The following is a 16,145-nucleotide window of genomic DNA, read 5'->3' on the forward strand; positions in this document are numbered from 1 at the left end:
TTATTTTAATGCCATTGGTTCAAATAAGTTTCTTTTCACTCAAATAATGCTTTAAATTGAAAAAGATTGAAAATTTGTAATAAAATAACAAAAAAATCTATAAAATTGTCTATCTCCTAGGCTCATTTTTGCATCAAGCTTTGCCTATAACTCGGTCGATATCCAACGGATCGCCAATCTTTAACCTGTGGTCGATAGATGGCACCAATGGCTACATTTTCTTCTTGGACGGCCATGCAGTGAGATGTCTGTGCCAGAAGTTATTAGTGGAACCAAGTTCCATACCCTGTTTGAGAAAATGTAAAATTCTCCTCATTTTTGCACCAAGTTTTGCCTATAACTCGATCGGTATCCAACGGATCGCCAATCTTTAACCTGTGGTCAATAGATGGCACCAATGGCTACATTTTCTTCTTGGACGGCCATGCCCTCAGATGTCTGTGCCAGAAGTTATTCGAGGAACCAAGTTCCATACCCTGTTTGAGAAAATGTAAAATTCTCTTCATTTTTTAGCAATTTAGCAAAATTTATAAATGTGATATATTTTAATGCAAATTTGTTGCAATACGTTTCTTTTCACTCAAATAATGCTTTAAAAAAAGAAAAGAATAAAAAATAACAAAGTATTTAAAAAAAAATTCATAAGGCTTACCCCTTGCCCTCGCTCCGCTATTGCAAAAGAGCTACTTGACCCAACACTATCCTACATATTTTCATCTTTGAAGAAACACATCTTTTGCTTTATTTGCATGCTAAGTAGAATGAAAATAATCCATAATAAATTCATGACCACAAAAAAAAGTTGATGGAAAAACTTTTTATCGAAGCATCATGCAATACGGGAACCGTAGGACAGAGCTAACCGTCCGTTCAAACTCACCAACACAGCCACCGTCGAAAGTTTTCCTATAAAACGCTCATTTTCCGACTATTATTTCATAATTGATCCAACCCGAAATAATCAATTCGCAAATGAAAGATGTCTTTTTAATGGAGGTCGAGATCTTCCCGGTGTGCTGTCAAGTCCACTAACCAAGTGCGGAACCCGGCACAGACAAGGCTCCTGAAACGAGCTGACATTTTAATGGAGGTTAATAATAGAACTCCGACGAGTAGATAAACTCCTTCCCAGCTTCGCTCCTAGTACGCTTGTGGAAATCCCAGTACCAAGAAAGGACAACAGATAAGTGAGATATAACACAACCCCCGGAAACCTTGTCGTACCGGAAACATTGGGCTAATCGGTGTATAGTATGATGTCCAGCATGGAGATTCAACAATATCCGGGTTGTATTTGAGCCTTTTGGGGTTGTTTGTGGACGTGCCTATGTCGGGTTGTATTTGCTTACGACTTTTGGAAGATTTTCGTCTGATGACTAGAAATCTAAAAAAAGATGTAAATGCTCCGAATCTTCCCTATTTCGGGGATCGAGTTTAGCTAACGCCGAACATACGACACACATTCCATTCCGAAGTTTAGACCCTTCTCGGTATGCGTTTGCTTCATGTCGTGGAATTTAATTACTTCCTGGATCTTTTGGGTTGCTTGCCTGCCACTCCACACCGCTTTGAATAGCAACAAATGCCAAAGAAATTCGCTCCACGGTCTAAGATGCTACCCAAAACTAAACTCATCGACCAGTCCCGAAAAAGGTGGACTTGTGGAGAACATTAAAATCAGTTTCCACAAATATTTCCCCCCGCCCGCATATCCGGCTGCCCTACGAAATTTGACACAACCTTCACACTTGATCACGTACACATAGCCTTCCTTCTCACACTTCTCGAAGGGAGGGAAGGTTTGGTTCTTCTGCTGGGTGAAATTCCCTAGCCAGTCTAGCCTTTTAGAAAGCAATAAGAACCTGTTTCTCGCATTGTTTTACCTTCCCACAAGGGAAGCAGATGCACGATGAATGTTTGAATTTTCCGGTCAGTCATGGCATATGCATGGGCTGTGCAGGCGAGCACGGGTGCGCACGGAACAGTTTAGACTTTCAAGAACCACTTCGGAACGTTCGACCGAGCTCGTAACATGATAACCTTTACCTGAACCACCAAACGACCAAATGGAGGGTTTCGCTCTCGACTTACAATTACAAAGCTTTTCATTTTTCGTTTATTAAATAAATGAAGGGGATGCTCGAGTGCTTCCTGAGTTTCAGTTCTGTGTCCTCTTGCTATTGTCGCACACCAGGCCCTTGCTTGTTCCGGGTTTGAAACGAAGGTGAAAGTGAATGAAAAATATCACAAACGTGTTTTTCAAAATTTCATGCTGGAAGCATACAAACGTGCCAGATGTAAAACATTGGGGGAAAAGCCCCAACATCATCATCAACGTGCTCAGGGAAATAGTCGACCTTCTTTAAGCATGTACATACAGCCACACCGCACAGCATGCAATGTTTGCTAGTTACAGGCAGGGGATGTAGAATTTTTTATGCACACGAAAAATCAGCAAGACGACATTTTAAGCAACTCGTGTGTTTTTTTTTAAAGACCATGTTGCAAAGCACTAACTGACTTTAGACACTTCAAACGAAGAGTAGCTAGTGAAGGTAGGCTGTAAAATAATTGTAATGAAAACAATTTTTGCGGTGTAAAAGTCTTAACAAGGGTTCAAGTTATTATCGTCAATTTTAACGAGCTTTAGGATAAGACTAGCAGGAAGGTTGCGCTGTCAACGGTAAAGAGGTGTAGCTTCATTTTCTCGCTAAACTCTTCCGGAGACTTGTGGGCCGTTTCATGACAAGATATTTGAAATGTACTACACTACTGTTGCTCTTGTTTCATTACCTACAGCGACATGTACCTGTATGAATGGACATTTTAAGACGTTTGAAATATGTTTGGCATAAACATTAATTCCTGGTGTTAAAAGAAGTATTACTTCCATTTTTCGAAGTTTTGTCATTCATCTTTTATATTATCACAATATCATTAGAAGTTATTGGTTTAGCTATCCACATTAAGGGTGGATATTGTCGAGTACTTAGCATGTTATGGGGTAAACGGTCTTTAGAAATGATGGAGCAAAATTTCTTAGCTATTCTTAGTATATAAATACACCCGAAGAAGACTTCATTAGAGAAAACACGTTTTCTCAAGAGTTAACTTTATGAATTGGAAATTTGTGTAACTCCCAAGTAGAACACATGCTAATTTATGAACTTTCCTGCTAGTTTTTTTAAAGCCCAAAAGTTTCAATGACCTTTTCTCTCTGATCTCGTGTGAAGTTTTCCGTAAAGATCCAAATGACAGTTTAATTAAAAAGTCGGTCTAACCACAAACCCGTGGCTGGCAAATAACATCCATGCAATTTTTTTTTTGTTTTGTTTCTTCTCTTGCTCTTGATTCGAATCTGTCATGCTGCATGAAATCCTGCTGAGACTGAAGATGATAAAAAATATCATCACCCAGAATAGCGAGGAAGAGAAAAAAAATAGTCATCATGCCGGTTGCACCGTGTAGAAACTTGTGGCCCAAAAAAAAACCCATCCGTCACATGTATTTTTCATCATTTTGCACCTTCTCCAAATAAGTGGAAATGGCCGTGAATGGATGAACGCCCATCCATTTTCGGAAAGTTTGCTTCCAGTTTTTTTCCTCTCTACCTTCTCATCTACCTTTCAGCTTCTTTAGCACCGACACTTCGAAAGGATGTTCGCCCAGCAAATCCCTCCATGGTAAAGCTTTCGTATTCACTACACCAAACACCAAAAGTCGCCTGCGAGTAAAACCACACAAACTACGCCCTGTACATACGTGTGTACACAAACATATATATAATTTCATGCCGGATTTTCACGCTCGTCCCGTGTGCCGAGATGCCGCTTTGGAAGTGGTCGTACATCTTCCATGAAATATTTCGCTCACCCAAAAGACGGATTGACTGAGCCGGATTGTTAGGACGAGCTACCGTTTTAATGGGAAAACCGTTTGTACTGCAGCTTATTTTTCGCCCCACTTCGTACAGTACACCAAGCATTATTTGTTATGTTTCATGCTTCTTAACATTATCCTCATCGGCTTAGTGGCCAGAGCCGGGGAAGTAAAGAATGGGCAATACCCGCGCCGGACGAAAAGAGAAACCAAACCAAGATTGCGCGAACAAAAGCTCCAACTCGAAGAAAGTTGACCAAGTTCACCATAATGCCATCGTCCGGTGGTGGTTACGCCAAAGAATGAGGAAAGTTCTGACAAAAACATTCGCCGTTTTTATCAACCATTGCTGGTACAAGATTTGCTGGTGATTTTTTGTTTCACTTTCTCTGCCTCTTTTTCACACACTTTAATACAGTTTTTGGTTAAAGTGGCGAAAAAGTTTGCAGATCCTTGACGGCTTGCTTGTACATCCGTTTCTTGTACACTGGCAACGTGTTCAAAAGAAAGAGGAAAAGATCTTAAGGGGAATAACCAAGAAACCTCAAGTGACAACAGCTAACAATTGGGACATTTTCTAAAGAAAAGGTGATAGCAAAAAATACCCAGAAAAATTGTGAGAAAAAACTACTTCTCTTGAAAAGGCAAAACTTTACCACATCAGCTTTAAAGATCAGCAGAGTAGAAATCCTAGGGCAATCGTCTTTTTTATATGAATCTCAAATAATGACCCACAAGATTAAAAGTCTCTCGGCAATCTGTTAATAAATTCAGTGTTCAAACGTTCCGAATGAAATATAATCATAAGTTTATACGTTTATCATGCTGCAGTGATACAACTAGCGGAGTTTAGATACATAATTCATTCACGACAAAAAAGATACACACTAAATCCTAACATCTTAATTTCTCTTCAAAAGTTTTACCGGAATACCAGCTGTCGGACGTAGCACCAAATCCGTCTTGTAGCGCACTTGATTGATTGACTCCCCGGGCAGTATTTGGTAACTTGCAAGTAGCTTCACTATAGTAACCTTCATCTCCAGCAGTGCATACTTCTGGCCAATGCAGTTTCGGAACCCGGCACTAAACGGAATGTAATCGTAGGGTCCTCGCTTAATTTCATTTTCATCTGAAAAGCGCTCCGGGATGAACTTTTCCGGATCGGGGAACACTTTCGGATTGCGATGCACATTGAAGATGTTAAGGGAAATGGTAGTACCCGCAGGTATTTTAGTGCCATCTGAAATTAAAAATGTATCAGATTAATACCAAGCGGTTTTTTTTTTGAGAATTCGAAGCTGTACATACTCATTTCCATGTCCTCGAGCAGTTTCCTTCCGATGAATGGTACTGGAGGTACTAAGCGTAAGGATTCTTTAATTACTAAATCCAAGTACTTCATATCCTGAAGTAATGCACTCGTTAATTCAGTATTTTTGGCATTTGCTCCCAACATTCCATCAATCTCTTCGTACAACTTCTGTTGAATTTCCTGGTGTTTGGCCAGTTGAAGAATTGTGAACGAAATACCGGAGGTGGTGGTGTCGTGTCCTTCGAACATAAACGTATCCACCTCCTCGCGAATATCGGCCGTACTGAGTGGTTTACCATCGATCGTTACCTTCAGCAGCTGATCAAGGAAGGTGTCCCTGCGCTTCGAGTACAGCTCATCTTCATCCCCATCGAACTCCACATTGCCAACGGACTGTTCCGCCTGTAGCTGGCGGCGTCGTGTCTCAATCACGGAGTTGGTAAAATCGTGTAGCTTCTTAATCACTCGACCCTGTTCCCGGGCGAATGGATACAGGAAGAATAGTGACGGGAATTGACGCAGCACGCTAAACACACGACGGAAAATGTACTCCGACATTTGCTTTACGCCCCGAGCGTACTCATTGTTCGGATCCTCCTGTGCGTTGATTTGCACTCCCATGGACGTTGCTATAGTGCGGAGAAATGCGATAAAGCGTGATTAAGATAACGCGCCACCTGCATCCAAAAAAAAAAAAACATTACCTACCACAAATGCTATCAAGCGCGTAGAGCGTAATATAATCGTAGATATCGAACTCTTTCTTGTTCACCTGCTTCTCCAGCTTTGAGACCAATACGTCCGCCTCGTGATTAAACACGTCCATAAATTGATCGAGAATTTTAAAGTGGAACGCTGGTGTTATGATTCTACGCCGCTGGAACCACTTTTCGCCGAACGATAGCAATAGGCCGGTACCGAGCCATGGTTCGAGAAATTCGTACGGGAACGACTTTTTAGTTGTCTTTGCGAGCAATACTTTCTCCACATTTTGCGCACCGGAGAGATCTAGCACGAGGTCATTGAAAGCTCCAATCATACTAACATCGTTGCCATATTTACGGTGCAGGTCACTTAGCAGGTCGAATATTTCTGAAAGATTGGGGCAAGAGAAGGCTTACTACTCGTGCTCAATCTCACTACATGCTCATACGTTGCTTACCTGCAACAGACTTGTTACGGAACAGATAGAAACATCCAAGAAAGTACTCGGGAAAAGGGCCATTGAAGTGTTTGGAAATTCGAAGCAATTGCTGACGTTTTTGGTGGTATTTGAACAGTACATAGCTCAAGTATACCACCACAATAGCCACTAGCAGTATCATTTTGTTCGCACTAAACACTTTCCCGCACGACTTACCGTCACTGACTGGAATTCTCGCCCAAAGCTACTCAAGGTGATTGGTTTAATAGATCGAACCCTAATCGAAGATAGATAGAAGTTTGATAGAAATTTGTTATCAGTGATAAAGCTAAGACTGTATGGGTGTTATTTTGAGAACCGACGCAAAATAAGCGCGTGTACCTCGCCGTGCAATGAAATATTTCACGACTCATGCTGACATGGCATAAAATCGTGTCAATTGTTCTAATATAAGTAGTGACCTTTGGAATTAGTACTTACGCTACTAAAAATTGCATCTCATACAGAGCCAGCATTTATTAGTGCAATTTGTAATGAGTTGTAAACTTCATTTGTGTCTTGTAAGCATTACTGCTGAAATAAAGGTGTAAATGACCAAAAAAAAAACAAAACCTTCAAACTTTCCTTGTCATCTTTGCGCACACACACACGCATTCCAATAATGCACAAGTCCCTGCAGACAAAAGCCCATTGAATAATTGCACCATAAATCAACGATAAAAACAGGACGAAAAAATAAAGCAACAGAAACCAGACCTTTCATCACACTAACCAATATTGTGTGCATAATGGAAGCTGCATGTAAAATATTTTAATTGATTTTGATGCCCGCAAATCGTCTTTTCGGAGGTAAAGCCACCATTGTACTGTTGCACCACACAAAATGTGTCATGGCATTTTCTTGGTTTGAAAAATGCTCCACAAATGTGGAAAAATTAACATTTGATTAAAAAACATTATTTTTCATTTGCTTTATAGTGCCTTCCATTCCTTCTCTCTCTCACACACACACACGTTCCCTACTTCTCCATACCAGTTTCAACACAATTGATGTTTTGGGATGCGTTCCTGTTATGCGCATTGTGTTTCAATTTCCCATTTTATTCCTTTTGTCTCGATATCCGAATGTTTCTATTTTTTTTTTGTACTGGTATTAATATTTTCCATCTTTTTTTTTCGTTTTCCCATCTTTCAGAGCTGCACAACGATTGGCTTCCGGCGGTAGCGAAATTGCACCGGTAACGAAAAACGGCACCACGGAAATGAGTGCGAACGGTGGTTTCTGTGGAGCGATCCAGCGGGCACCGCCACCGATACCGGCCGGCCTTGCCCGTCGGATGGCGAACCGGGAGAATATCGGCCTAGGCAAGGTAAGTCAACGATTGCATCCGGATGATAAGGGGTAGAAGCTAATGGGAGAAACGGCGTTGCAATATGTTATTTTAAATGGATGGAAAATTGTTGATTCGAACTGCAACGCTGAAACAACATTCATTTTCCGGAGTGTTTATCGCGTTTCCTGAGATTCGCAGACCATTGTGCCGATTGTGTGTGATGAACTTTTTTTTTCTCAAAATAGGTGGAAAATTGTGTTGGCAAAATCACACAAGCCTGGAAGAATATATTATTTGCATGAAATCTCTGTTTGATCTGTACTTTTGGTAATTAAATAAGTAGGTATTACCGGTAATTATGCTATAAAGAATTATTTGTACTTCGGAAAATCAGGCTCCAAATTTCAACACTTGTTTAAAACATGAATAACCCCTACACCGGTGTGGCCCGATGGTATATAAGATAAACGACGCCGGTTCCACACAACAGGGGACCGGTTATCAAATCCCATCCGGAACGTAGCCAAGGACTGACTATCTTGCTACGTGGTAAAAATAAGTCTAGTAAGCCAGAAATGGCCGGCATGATAGAGATTGTTTCAGAACCTTCTTAACACCATATAGACTCCTTATTCACGACAGTTACTTCCACCGTTTTTCTCTCGAAATAAGTTGTGATTTACGGTTTGACGAGAATTTATCTATTTTGACATACTATTAGGCAACAAGAGCAGCTCAATCTGATGAAAAAATAAATGTTTAATTTTGGTAAAGCTCTGGTTTGTTATCTTTAGTTATTTGATCAATTGTGCCTTTGTCGCAAGTTAGAAATTATTAGAGTATTCTCGCGATTTTCCCAAAAACTGTTATGACAACAATACTTGAGCAAGCATGGAAGGGTTGTCGATTTAGGACGAATCGTGTATCTTAAACCAACTTATGTCTTCATCCTTTTTTAACATAATTGACATAATGGAGCAGGGCCAAAGTTCTTGTTGACGGACTTTCAAGAATATCTTAACCTGCGGAATACTGATGAAACGCTGATGTCACCCTACTCTTGGTCTTAATACTTACTTTCTACTGCACTATATCGGCACTTCTGCCGTCGATAGTCTATGATAAGGGCTTCTACACTACCGTCTACTTTCTCCCCCCTACATTCTCCCACCGCAACCCTCTCTCTCACCAATATCTGTGCTAGTGGCGGCTCCATGTGGGTTAAGCTCTTTCTTTTCCTAAAAAAGCCGGTATACACTGAGGTTATTTTATTTTTATCAGCACTTGTACTGTCGAAACAATTGCTTCCATTCTTTTGCATGCTAAACAAAAAGCCCTTTCATAGCGACAAAACGTACTGCAGCTCTGCAACACTGCAATGAAATGGGATACTAAAAAAAAACACTGCACCACTACACCTTCTACGTTTGCTTCCACTCTAAAATATCAGCACCAGTTCCGTAAGTCACGTCATCTCTTGCATTTCCTTCGAGGCCACTCATGGGCTAAATATATTTCGTTCCGCTTTCTCCAGCACGCCGCTTTATCCTGCGGGTCTGTGGGGGAGAAGTTTTCAGTTTGACTTACGAAAGCAGTTTACAATGATGCCAGCAAGCAATCCGGCGTTGCTCAAGTGGTTTCGGTACGGTTCGAACAGCTTAAGAAGGTTGGCTGGCGAGTACGCGAGACATTAGCTTTTGCTAGCGTCCTGAAACGACCATGGGACGTGATTCATTTCGACAAACGAGTTGAATTTACAATCGACCGATCGGTTGGAATCGGTGGCGTTTTTCTTCACGAACGATTAAGGTGGTCTTAAGGTGAAAGAGAAAAGATCGAAATTGTATTTAATCGATAGCTGTAGCTGTAGAGATAAGGCAAAATTATGAATGCTTCGAGATTGAATTACTTCCCTCGTTTAGCATTATTTATCTTAAACTTATAGTTCTATAGGAAAAGGTTTAGTAATCGATTTACGGTGAACACTATCAAACATTTTCCATCTTGCTGGAAATATGACATAGAAACAAACGCAATTCCTTTCTCCAACCTCGTGTGATACCACATAAATATCCCAAAAGGTTGGAGAAACGGCATGAAAAATGTTCAATTTCCTCTACAGCAATTGCTTTCCCACAGTATGGAGTCGTAGACGAAACTCACAATGCAGTCCCATTTCCGACCCAACATATCCAACCGCAGACACAAACGCAAATAAAAGGTCTTACTAAACACAATCCAACCGTTCCACTTCGCAGTATCAATTGCTCCATTACGCAACCGTTTCAGTAGCAATTGTTGTGCTGACCACCACAACACGGTGCTGCTAAAAGCAGGAAACAGAAACCCGACAACCTACCGAGGAGTCATTTTCCCGCCAATGGCAGCAGCATTCAATTTCCGGACTGCATACAGAGAATTGGCCACTCGTGCACCCTCTTTAGCTGAAGATTGGTGTATTAAAATGGCTTGTGCCGATAGAAACGATTGGAAAAGAACGGCTAGATCCATTTAGATACTCGAGACAGCCACTTGTCGCATGATCGTGAGACGCTGCAAGCTTTCGATGGGCAGGAAATGTGATATAGATTGTATACTCGCCCTGTTGTAAAATATGTTTACAAATTGAAGTTTGTGACTTGTATTTTTTTACATTTTACTTTTTCATATTATGTTTATAGGAAGTTACATTTTATTCTGAAAACTCGGATTAAAGGACCTTCCTCTTCAGTTGCTAATCACCTGTATCAGCTTTTATTACAAACATTAATTTAACCTCAATAAAGATGACTCCTGTTACATGCCCTATCACCTAAGAGGTATGTCCTATCAATAACAGTAACGTATGGAAACTTCCTTATCGGAAGACCCATCTTGGATCGACGTCCAAGTGAAGGTGTGGCCTTTAAAATCCCGGCAGGACAAATGACACTGTCCGGATGTCCTGTCCCCGATCTAATCGTGTTATTAATTTGACAAATTCCTTCTGCTTCTGACCGGCCTATCGCACAGACACCGGCACACTGGCCAATCGATCGCCGACACCACCCTTTTGGGCGGGTTAGTTTTTCACCTTAATTTAACGTCCCACGTCGGGGCGGTTTTCGGGGAAAACTTTTCCCACCAAACCCATACAATCAGCGTCAATGGAAGGAAGTTTTGTGCCCTACGGGCAATAGAAGCACGTGGTTGAAGCTTTTCCAAAACAAGAAAAAGAACGCCTGGAATATTGCCTGGAAGAGTCATACATTACGGAAACTGAAATGGGGTTTTCTTTTCACAGTGGAAAAAACACCACCGGACTAACCTTTGGAGGATGTGCGGGGTGAAATAGAAAGCGAAAAATCAATGACCCAGATCTGAAGCAGAGATTTAACAGGCGAAGGCCTCGGTATTCGTTTCTTAAACTGCCAGCTATGGGTTTTTGAAGGGAATTTAATGTCCGGGGAGGTCGGCAGTGAGTCCTTTTTTCTTCATCTTCCTTCAAGTTACCATCGTAACGTCTGGGATTGTGTGTATGTGTGTATGTGTGTATGTATGACTGTTCGGGGAGCGAAAAAAAAAACACACACACATACCGACTTGATTGAGCGATTCCATTCTAGACGTGATCTGAAAGCTTTCCATACCCTAATAACGAAACATTTTCAACAACCAACTTCCCTTTTTCTTTTTTGTTGGGTCTCTAACGGTCGCTACCGGATCGAATACACGCATCTGGACACGTTTGATTCCTTAGCTTACCATATTGATTGACCCACGGGTAATCAATAAGCCCGGTCGCGTTTCAATATAAACGTTTCACTAGAATTGCATCCACCAGGGACTAAGAAAAAAAAATGGCAGTGAGGATTAAAATTTACCGACCGATACAAGTACACTCCCGAATTCACACCGTTGTCATACAGGGCCCGTAGTCTAGTACTAGGTTCCCGGTACTTAAAGTCCTCCCGGTCTGATGAATGCTTAATCCTGGAATTGATGCGAAACGCCATTTCGACGGGAACGATTTATCAATGATAAAAAGAAAGGAAAGCGAAAACAACAGAAACAGTAGGAGGTGAGTGGTTTCATGACCGGAGGCCTTTTTTCCAGATGTGTTTGAGAGGATGGTTGTTGTTGTTGAAAAACTTCCCCCCAAAAAAGTTAGGGATGAACGTGAGGGGCGAGTGGAATTGAAATCTTTTCAAATGGGCGTAAAATAAAAAAAAAATCCCATCCCGCATAAATTGATCCCTCCACGAACGCGGTTACCAGTTTGATGAGGATCAAGGTGTCGGTGTGGTTCATTTTTATTTCCATCAACTTCACTGTTGACCAATTTTTTTGTTCCTATTATTATTTGCGTTGTTGCTCAAAGAGGATCATTGAGTGGCGCGAGCAAAATAGCTTTCTCGCTTTTGGGACTGATTTTTTAATTTCCGATCCGATTTTGTGGGCCCATAAGCTACCCCCGGGGGTAGTGGGGCTTTAGTAGTCACCGTAATTGGTACTGGCAGGTTGACCATTTACAGCCGGTCAGTTCCATCCTGCAGCGGAACAATATAGTTAAGCGCACACACACACCGTCGGACGGATATGGACGATGGGTCACGGCACTAGGCGTGGAATGGGATTGAATGCGTGATTAAATATAATTGAAATAAATATTAAATTATTGTGAAATTATACTGTAAACAAGAGGGAAGGATGGTAGAACAAAGCCCCATTGTACTGCTGCTTTATTCCTATCCGAATCCTTACGCTGTGCCACATTTCCATAATACGCTCGTTGCAGGAAACGAGCTTTTGCGCGTTCGATTCGTACAAAACCCGCGGGAGGAAAATGTCGAACAGAAAAATATGTAAACCACCCTTCAATTGTACCAAAGCTTACAGGAAGTAGTCTTATTTACGATTGTTCGTACACAATCATTAGCGCTATGATTATTGCGTATGATTATTGATGTAATTTGGTTTAGTGGTCCGATAAGTGTTACGATGCCAATCGGGTAGCATTATTTGCTTAAGACCACGCCTGTTTATTGCTGCTACCGAGCCGCTTTGGTTGATACATAATTGGGCTCTTATAACCTTCAATCAAATACAATTAAAGCTGGGAAGGAAATTATTATTCAAATCACCAAAGCAAATAGCATCGTCAAGTGATTATTATGAATCATTCACAAACAAAAGCTTTAAGCTGGAGGGAAAAAGGGAAAACTTGCTTTTCTATTTGCCACTTCTCCTGCTTTATTAGTTTTTCTAGCACACTTAACTAGTCTTCTGCGATCCTCCCAACAGGATGTAAAATTAATTGGCCAAACAAATGTATTCCAAATTAATTCCATACCGGTGTCATGTTTCGAAAGATCCTTACCACCATCGCAAGATGCATGCAGTATCTTTTGCTCGCAAGGATGCAAGATGCAGCTGAAACCGAGCAGCAAAGTCGTTTTACAATCCTCCAGAAGTGAGTTACATTTCCTACATCCTTTCCCATAGAGCAATGCAAAGGGCAATCCTCCACGTCCTCCAACAGAACTAATGATTTGTTTCCGGCGACCATTCTCTCGCTTTGTTTTATGTGCCCCAGCCCGTGGCCACGCGTTAGCCACTTTTCTCTCTACATCCGAACCTTGTTCGTCCGTCGTGTAAAACGGTCAGTCCCTTTTCCGGCTGAGGCTACTACTAACGACTTCCGGCCAAACGTACTGCCTGACTCTGTGTCCTTGCCTGACTTGCACTTGTATGTGTGTGTGTTTTTCTGCAGTTCTACACGTGAACAAAACGAAATGAATGGCACCAGTGTACACAATGGAACGCATCGAAGAAAGCAGCTAGAGCATCGCACCACCGTAAGAATGCAATCGAAGAAAGAGCGCCAAATGTTTGCCGAACAGAAGCTGCTGGACGCAAATTTACACACATACATACATATACACGGGACCGAACGGGGTCAGTTGTATAAAATATTCCAGCAGTTTAAACACACGTACCGGAGAATAAATTAGGAGCAAACATACGTTTTCCATAAATTGCTAAACTTCGGACCCTTTTGTTAGTGGGGCCCGGTGCATCGAGAGGCACTTGTGAAACCATTATTTAACCCCAGCTCTATCGGCTTTGCTTGGCTGCCATTCACTGTGAAGCATGAGTAAATTTTACACCACAGCTTAAGCCGTTGCACTTGAAATAGATGAAGAAATAAATTTACCTACCGGCTGACTGTTTGGTGTTTCGGGTAGAGATTGTTTGAATCCTTAAGCAATTGAAATCTATCAGCGCCTGTAGGATAAACATGAGCCACAATTTAAATGGCTTGTTCAAACATGATGCCGAACAGGACAGGGATTAAGTTGAAACAAGAGGCCAACAAGAAGAAAAGATTTAAAATGTGTTCACAACGGATGGAAAGGTTTAAATATGTTTAAAAATCAATTTATTGTCAAAAAGCTTTTCTTTGTATTACGGGAAGTTATATAGATGTAGAATACGTTCAGGCAAATATAAGAAATGTAGAAATTAATTAATATAAATTATTATATAACTCTAGAAGTCCAAGAAGGGGCTCTTACTGCTTTCTTTGTAAAAAATTAATGAAAAAATTAAACCAAATCAAAAAAGACAAATACAAATTCTTTTGCATACCTTTAGGCGTTTAATAGCAGGAAGACGGTTTTGCTTATCCTCCTTAGCGGACGATGTTCAAAATTAAAATAAAATAACTGTTCCACTATTTTACATAAAAACTTCGTTATTATATTTTATTTAAGTTTAACAATCGATAAGAAAGACCAGAATAGAAATCCCTAGCATAAGTTCCAAGCAATTGCCCCAATTACACCGTAAACGATACCATTTAGTTCCGATTACTTTCACCTACTTTTCCGCGTGTAGTTGAGTGTGAAATTTTCCATTTTACCACACATTTCATCACCTTCAAGCATATGTAATTTCCATTAATACAGTCTCGGAAAAGCAGGAAAAGAAAGCGTACACTAGAAAATGAGCACCAAAAAACACACACAAAAAAAAAGAAAAGCGTAGGAAGTCTTCAAAATAATTACATCCGTAATCCGTTTCCTCGTGTGGAACGGTTTTGGGGTTTGTTGCAGTTCGTTGCGATAATTACCACGACACGGCAAACGTCCTTTCCAGTGGTTTCGTAGTTTCAATCCAGTTCAAAATGGACTGTGAACAGAAGAAAGAAGAAATGTGTAATCTGGATGCCCAGCATGACCTCACACCGATGCCAGGTGTCCTTCCACAGCCACAGATGATGCTAGTTTATTTACCGGTTGTTTGGCGCTATTCGCTTTCGCTCCTATTCGCCATCGAACAAAGCGGCAAAGTCGTCTCACAGCTGTCAAGCTTTTGCCCATGTTTCGAGGCAAGGTTTGCGAAGCAATATTTGTACGATTTCTCAACATGTTCCCGCACCTAAACACGATTACCTTTCCACACGTCGATGTGACACTGTGGCACATTCTTACCATTCCTAGCTGTTGCAACTAAGTTACAAAGCTAATTTCATGCTTTCGAAAGTTGTCCGTTAGAAAGCGGTAGTTCACAACCTACTCAACTTCTTAAAAGCCCTCCCAGTGTGTCCCATGTTTGACGGTGGACGTCTTTATTGGACAAAGCAAAAAAAATGAAACCATACTATTCCACTGGGCGAGTGGTTTTGATAAATAAAAATGTGAACAAGGAAAGTAATCGCCTCAAACCAAAACGGTAAACAACGACAGGTTGAGTTTGACGGGAAGAAAAGTTTGAAGTCCATGCCTCTGCACGCCGCCTCCGGAATGGAAGCAAAAAAAATTGAAAATGGTTTTCTTAACTGCTTCATTTTTATTTCGGTACGCTTTATTGGGAAAAAAGGACAAGCAAAAGATGAGTGAGTGCCACCACTCTCATGGGAAAAGGTGATAGAAGACTAGAAATCCTGCCAAAAACTGCCACTACGGCCACTACACTAACACTACAGCACTTTTTGCTGTTGCTTACTAACTGGGCATCTTGGGACGTCTCCGAAGTATGTCTACTCACTGAAGCTGTCGGCTATTCCACTTTCCATGTTGCTCCAATGGTCCAACGAACTTCCTCAAGCCATACTATCAACTCTTGTTGTAGCTTCCTCAGGCAGTTTGGCTAAGGATTCTTTTAGCTTGCCACGCCACTAAGAAAATAACAGTAGCATCTTCCACCTTAGTTTGTATCCATTCCGTACGTCTGTCTACTTATTTATTTACAGGCCAACAAATAAAAAAAATAAAAAAGCAACACAAACCCGACCCAACAAGACCCAACATGACACCGGCAGCAACTGCCATTATGCTTTTGCCAGCCATCAGTGCACCATACCATCCCTTCCCTGCGAAGGGTTTTATTTGTGACCGGACTAGGAAACAAACGGATGTCATAAATAATTTATGTGATTTTCAATTTGCTATCTGCCACATTTTGTTAATACCTTCCAGTGTGTTTTCCG

General features: G+C 41.1%; 2 protein-coding genes across 3 annotated transcripts in view; one reads left to right on the forward strand and one right to left on the reverse strand.

The window, feature by feature from the left end:
- The window catches only part of LOC125761189 (kinesin-like protein CG14535), a 114,721-nt gene that overhangs the window by 51,550 nt on the left and 47,026 nt on the right, over positions 1-16,145 (forward strand). For both annotated transcript variants that reach the window (XM_049422095.1, XM_049422096.1), the window contains exon 5: positions 7,534-7,708. In XM_049422095.1, coding sequence (XP_049278052.1) covers positions 7,534-7,708 — 175 coding nt within the window. The remainder of the gene's footprint in view (positions 1-7,533; positions 7,709-16,145) is intronic.
- On the reverse strand, positions 4,097-7,602 carry LOC125761200 (cytochrome P450 4C1-like). Its single transcript, XM_049422120.1, has 4 exons — positions 6,357-7,602; positions 5,903-6,286; positions 5,191-5,823; positions 4,097-5,122 (listed from the first exon to the last, which is right to left on the reverse strand). Exons 1-4 carry the CDS (start codon positions 6,517-6,519, stop codon positions 4,782-4,784), a joined length of 1,521 nt encoding a protein of 506 aa, XP_049278077.1. The 5' UTR covers positions 6,520-7,602; the 3' UTR covers positions 4,097-4,781.

This window comes from Anopheles funestus, chromosome 2RL (assembly GCF_943734845.2).
Source record: "Anopheles funestus chromosome 2RL, idAnoFuneDA-416_04, whole genome shotgun sequence".
In the NCBI taxonomy this organism is placed as follows: Eukaryota; Metazoa; Arthropoda; class Insecta; order Diptera; family Culicidae; genus Anopheles; species Anopheles funestus.

Excerpts from the sequence above, each read along its gene's own strand:
- LOC125761200 (XM_049422120.1), bottom strand. The coding sequence starts at position 6,519 with ATGATACTGCTAGTGGCTATTGTGGTGGTATACTTGAGCTATGTACTG. Across the intron at positions 5,824-5,902 it reads CGCGCTTGATAGCATTTGTG|CAACGTCCATGGGAGTGCAA; the intron begins GTAGGTAATGTT and ends TCCGCACTATAG. Across the intron at positions 5,123-5,190 it reads GCTCGAGGACATGGAAATGA|ATGGCACTAAAATACCTGCG; the intron begins GTATGTACAGCT and ends TTTTAATTTCAG.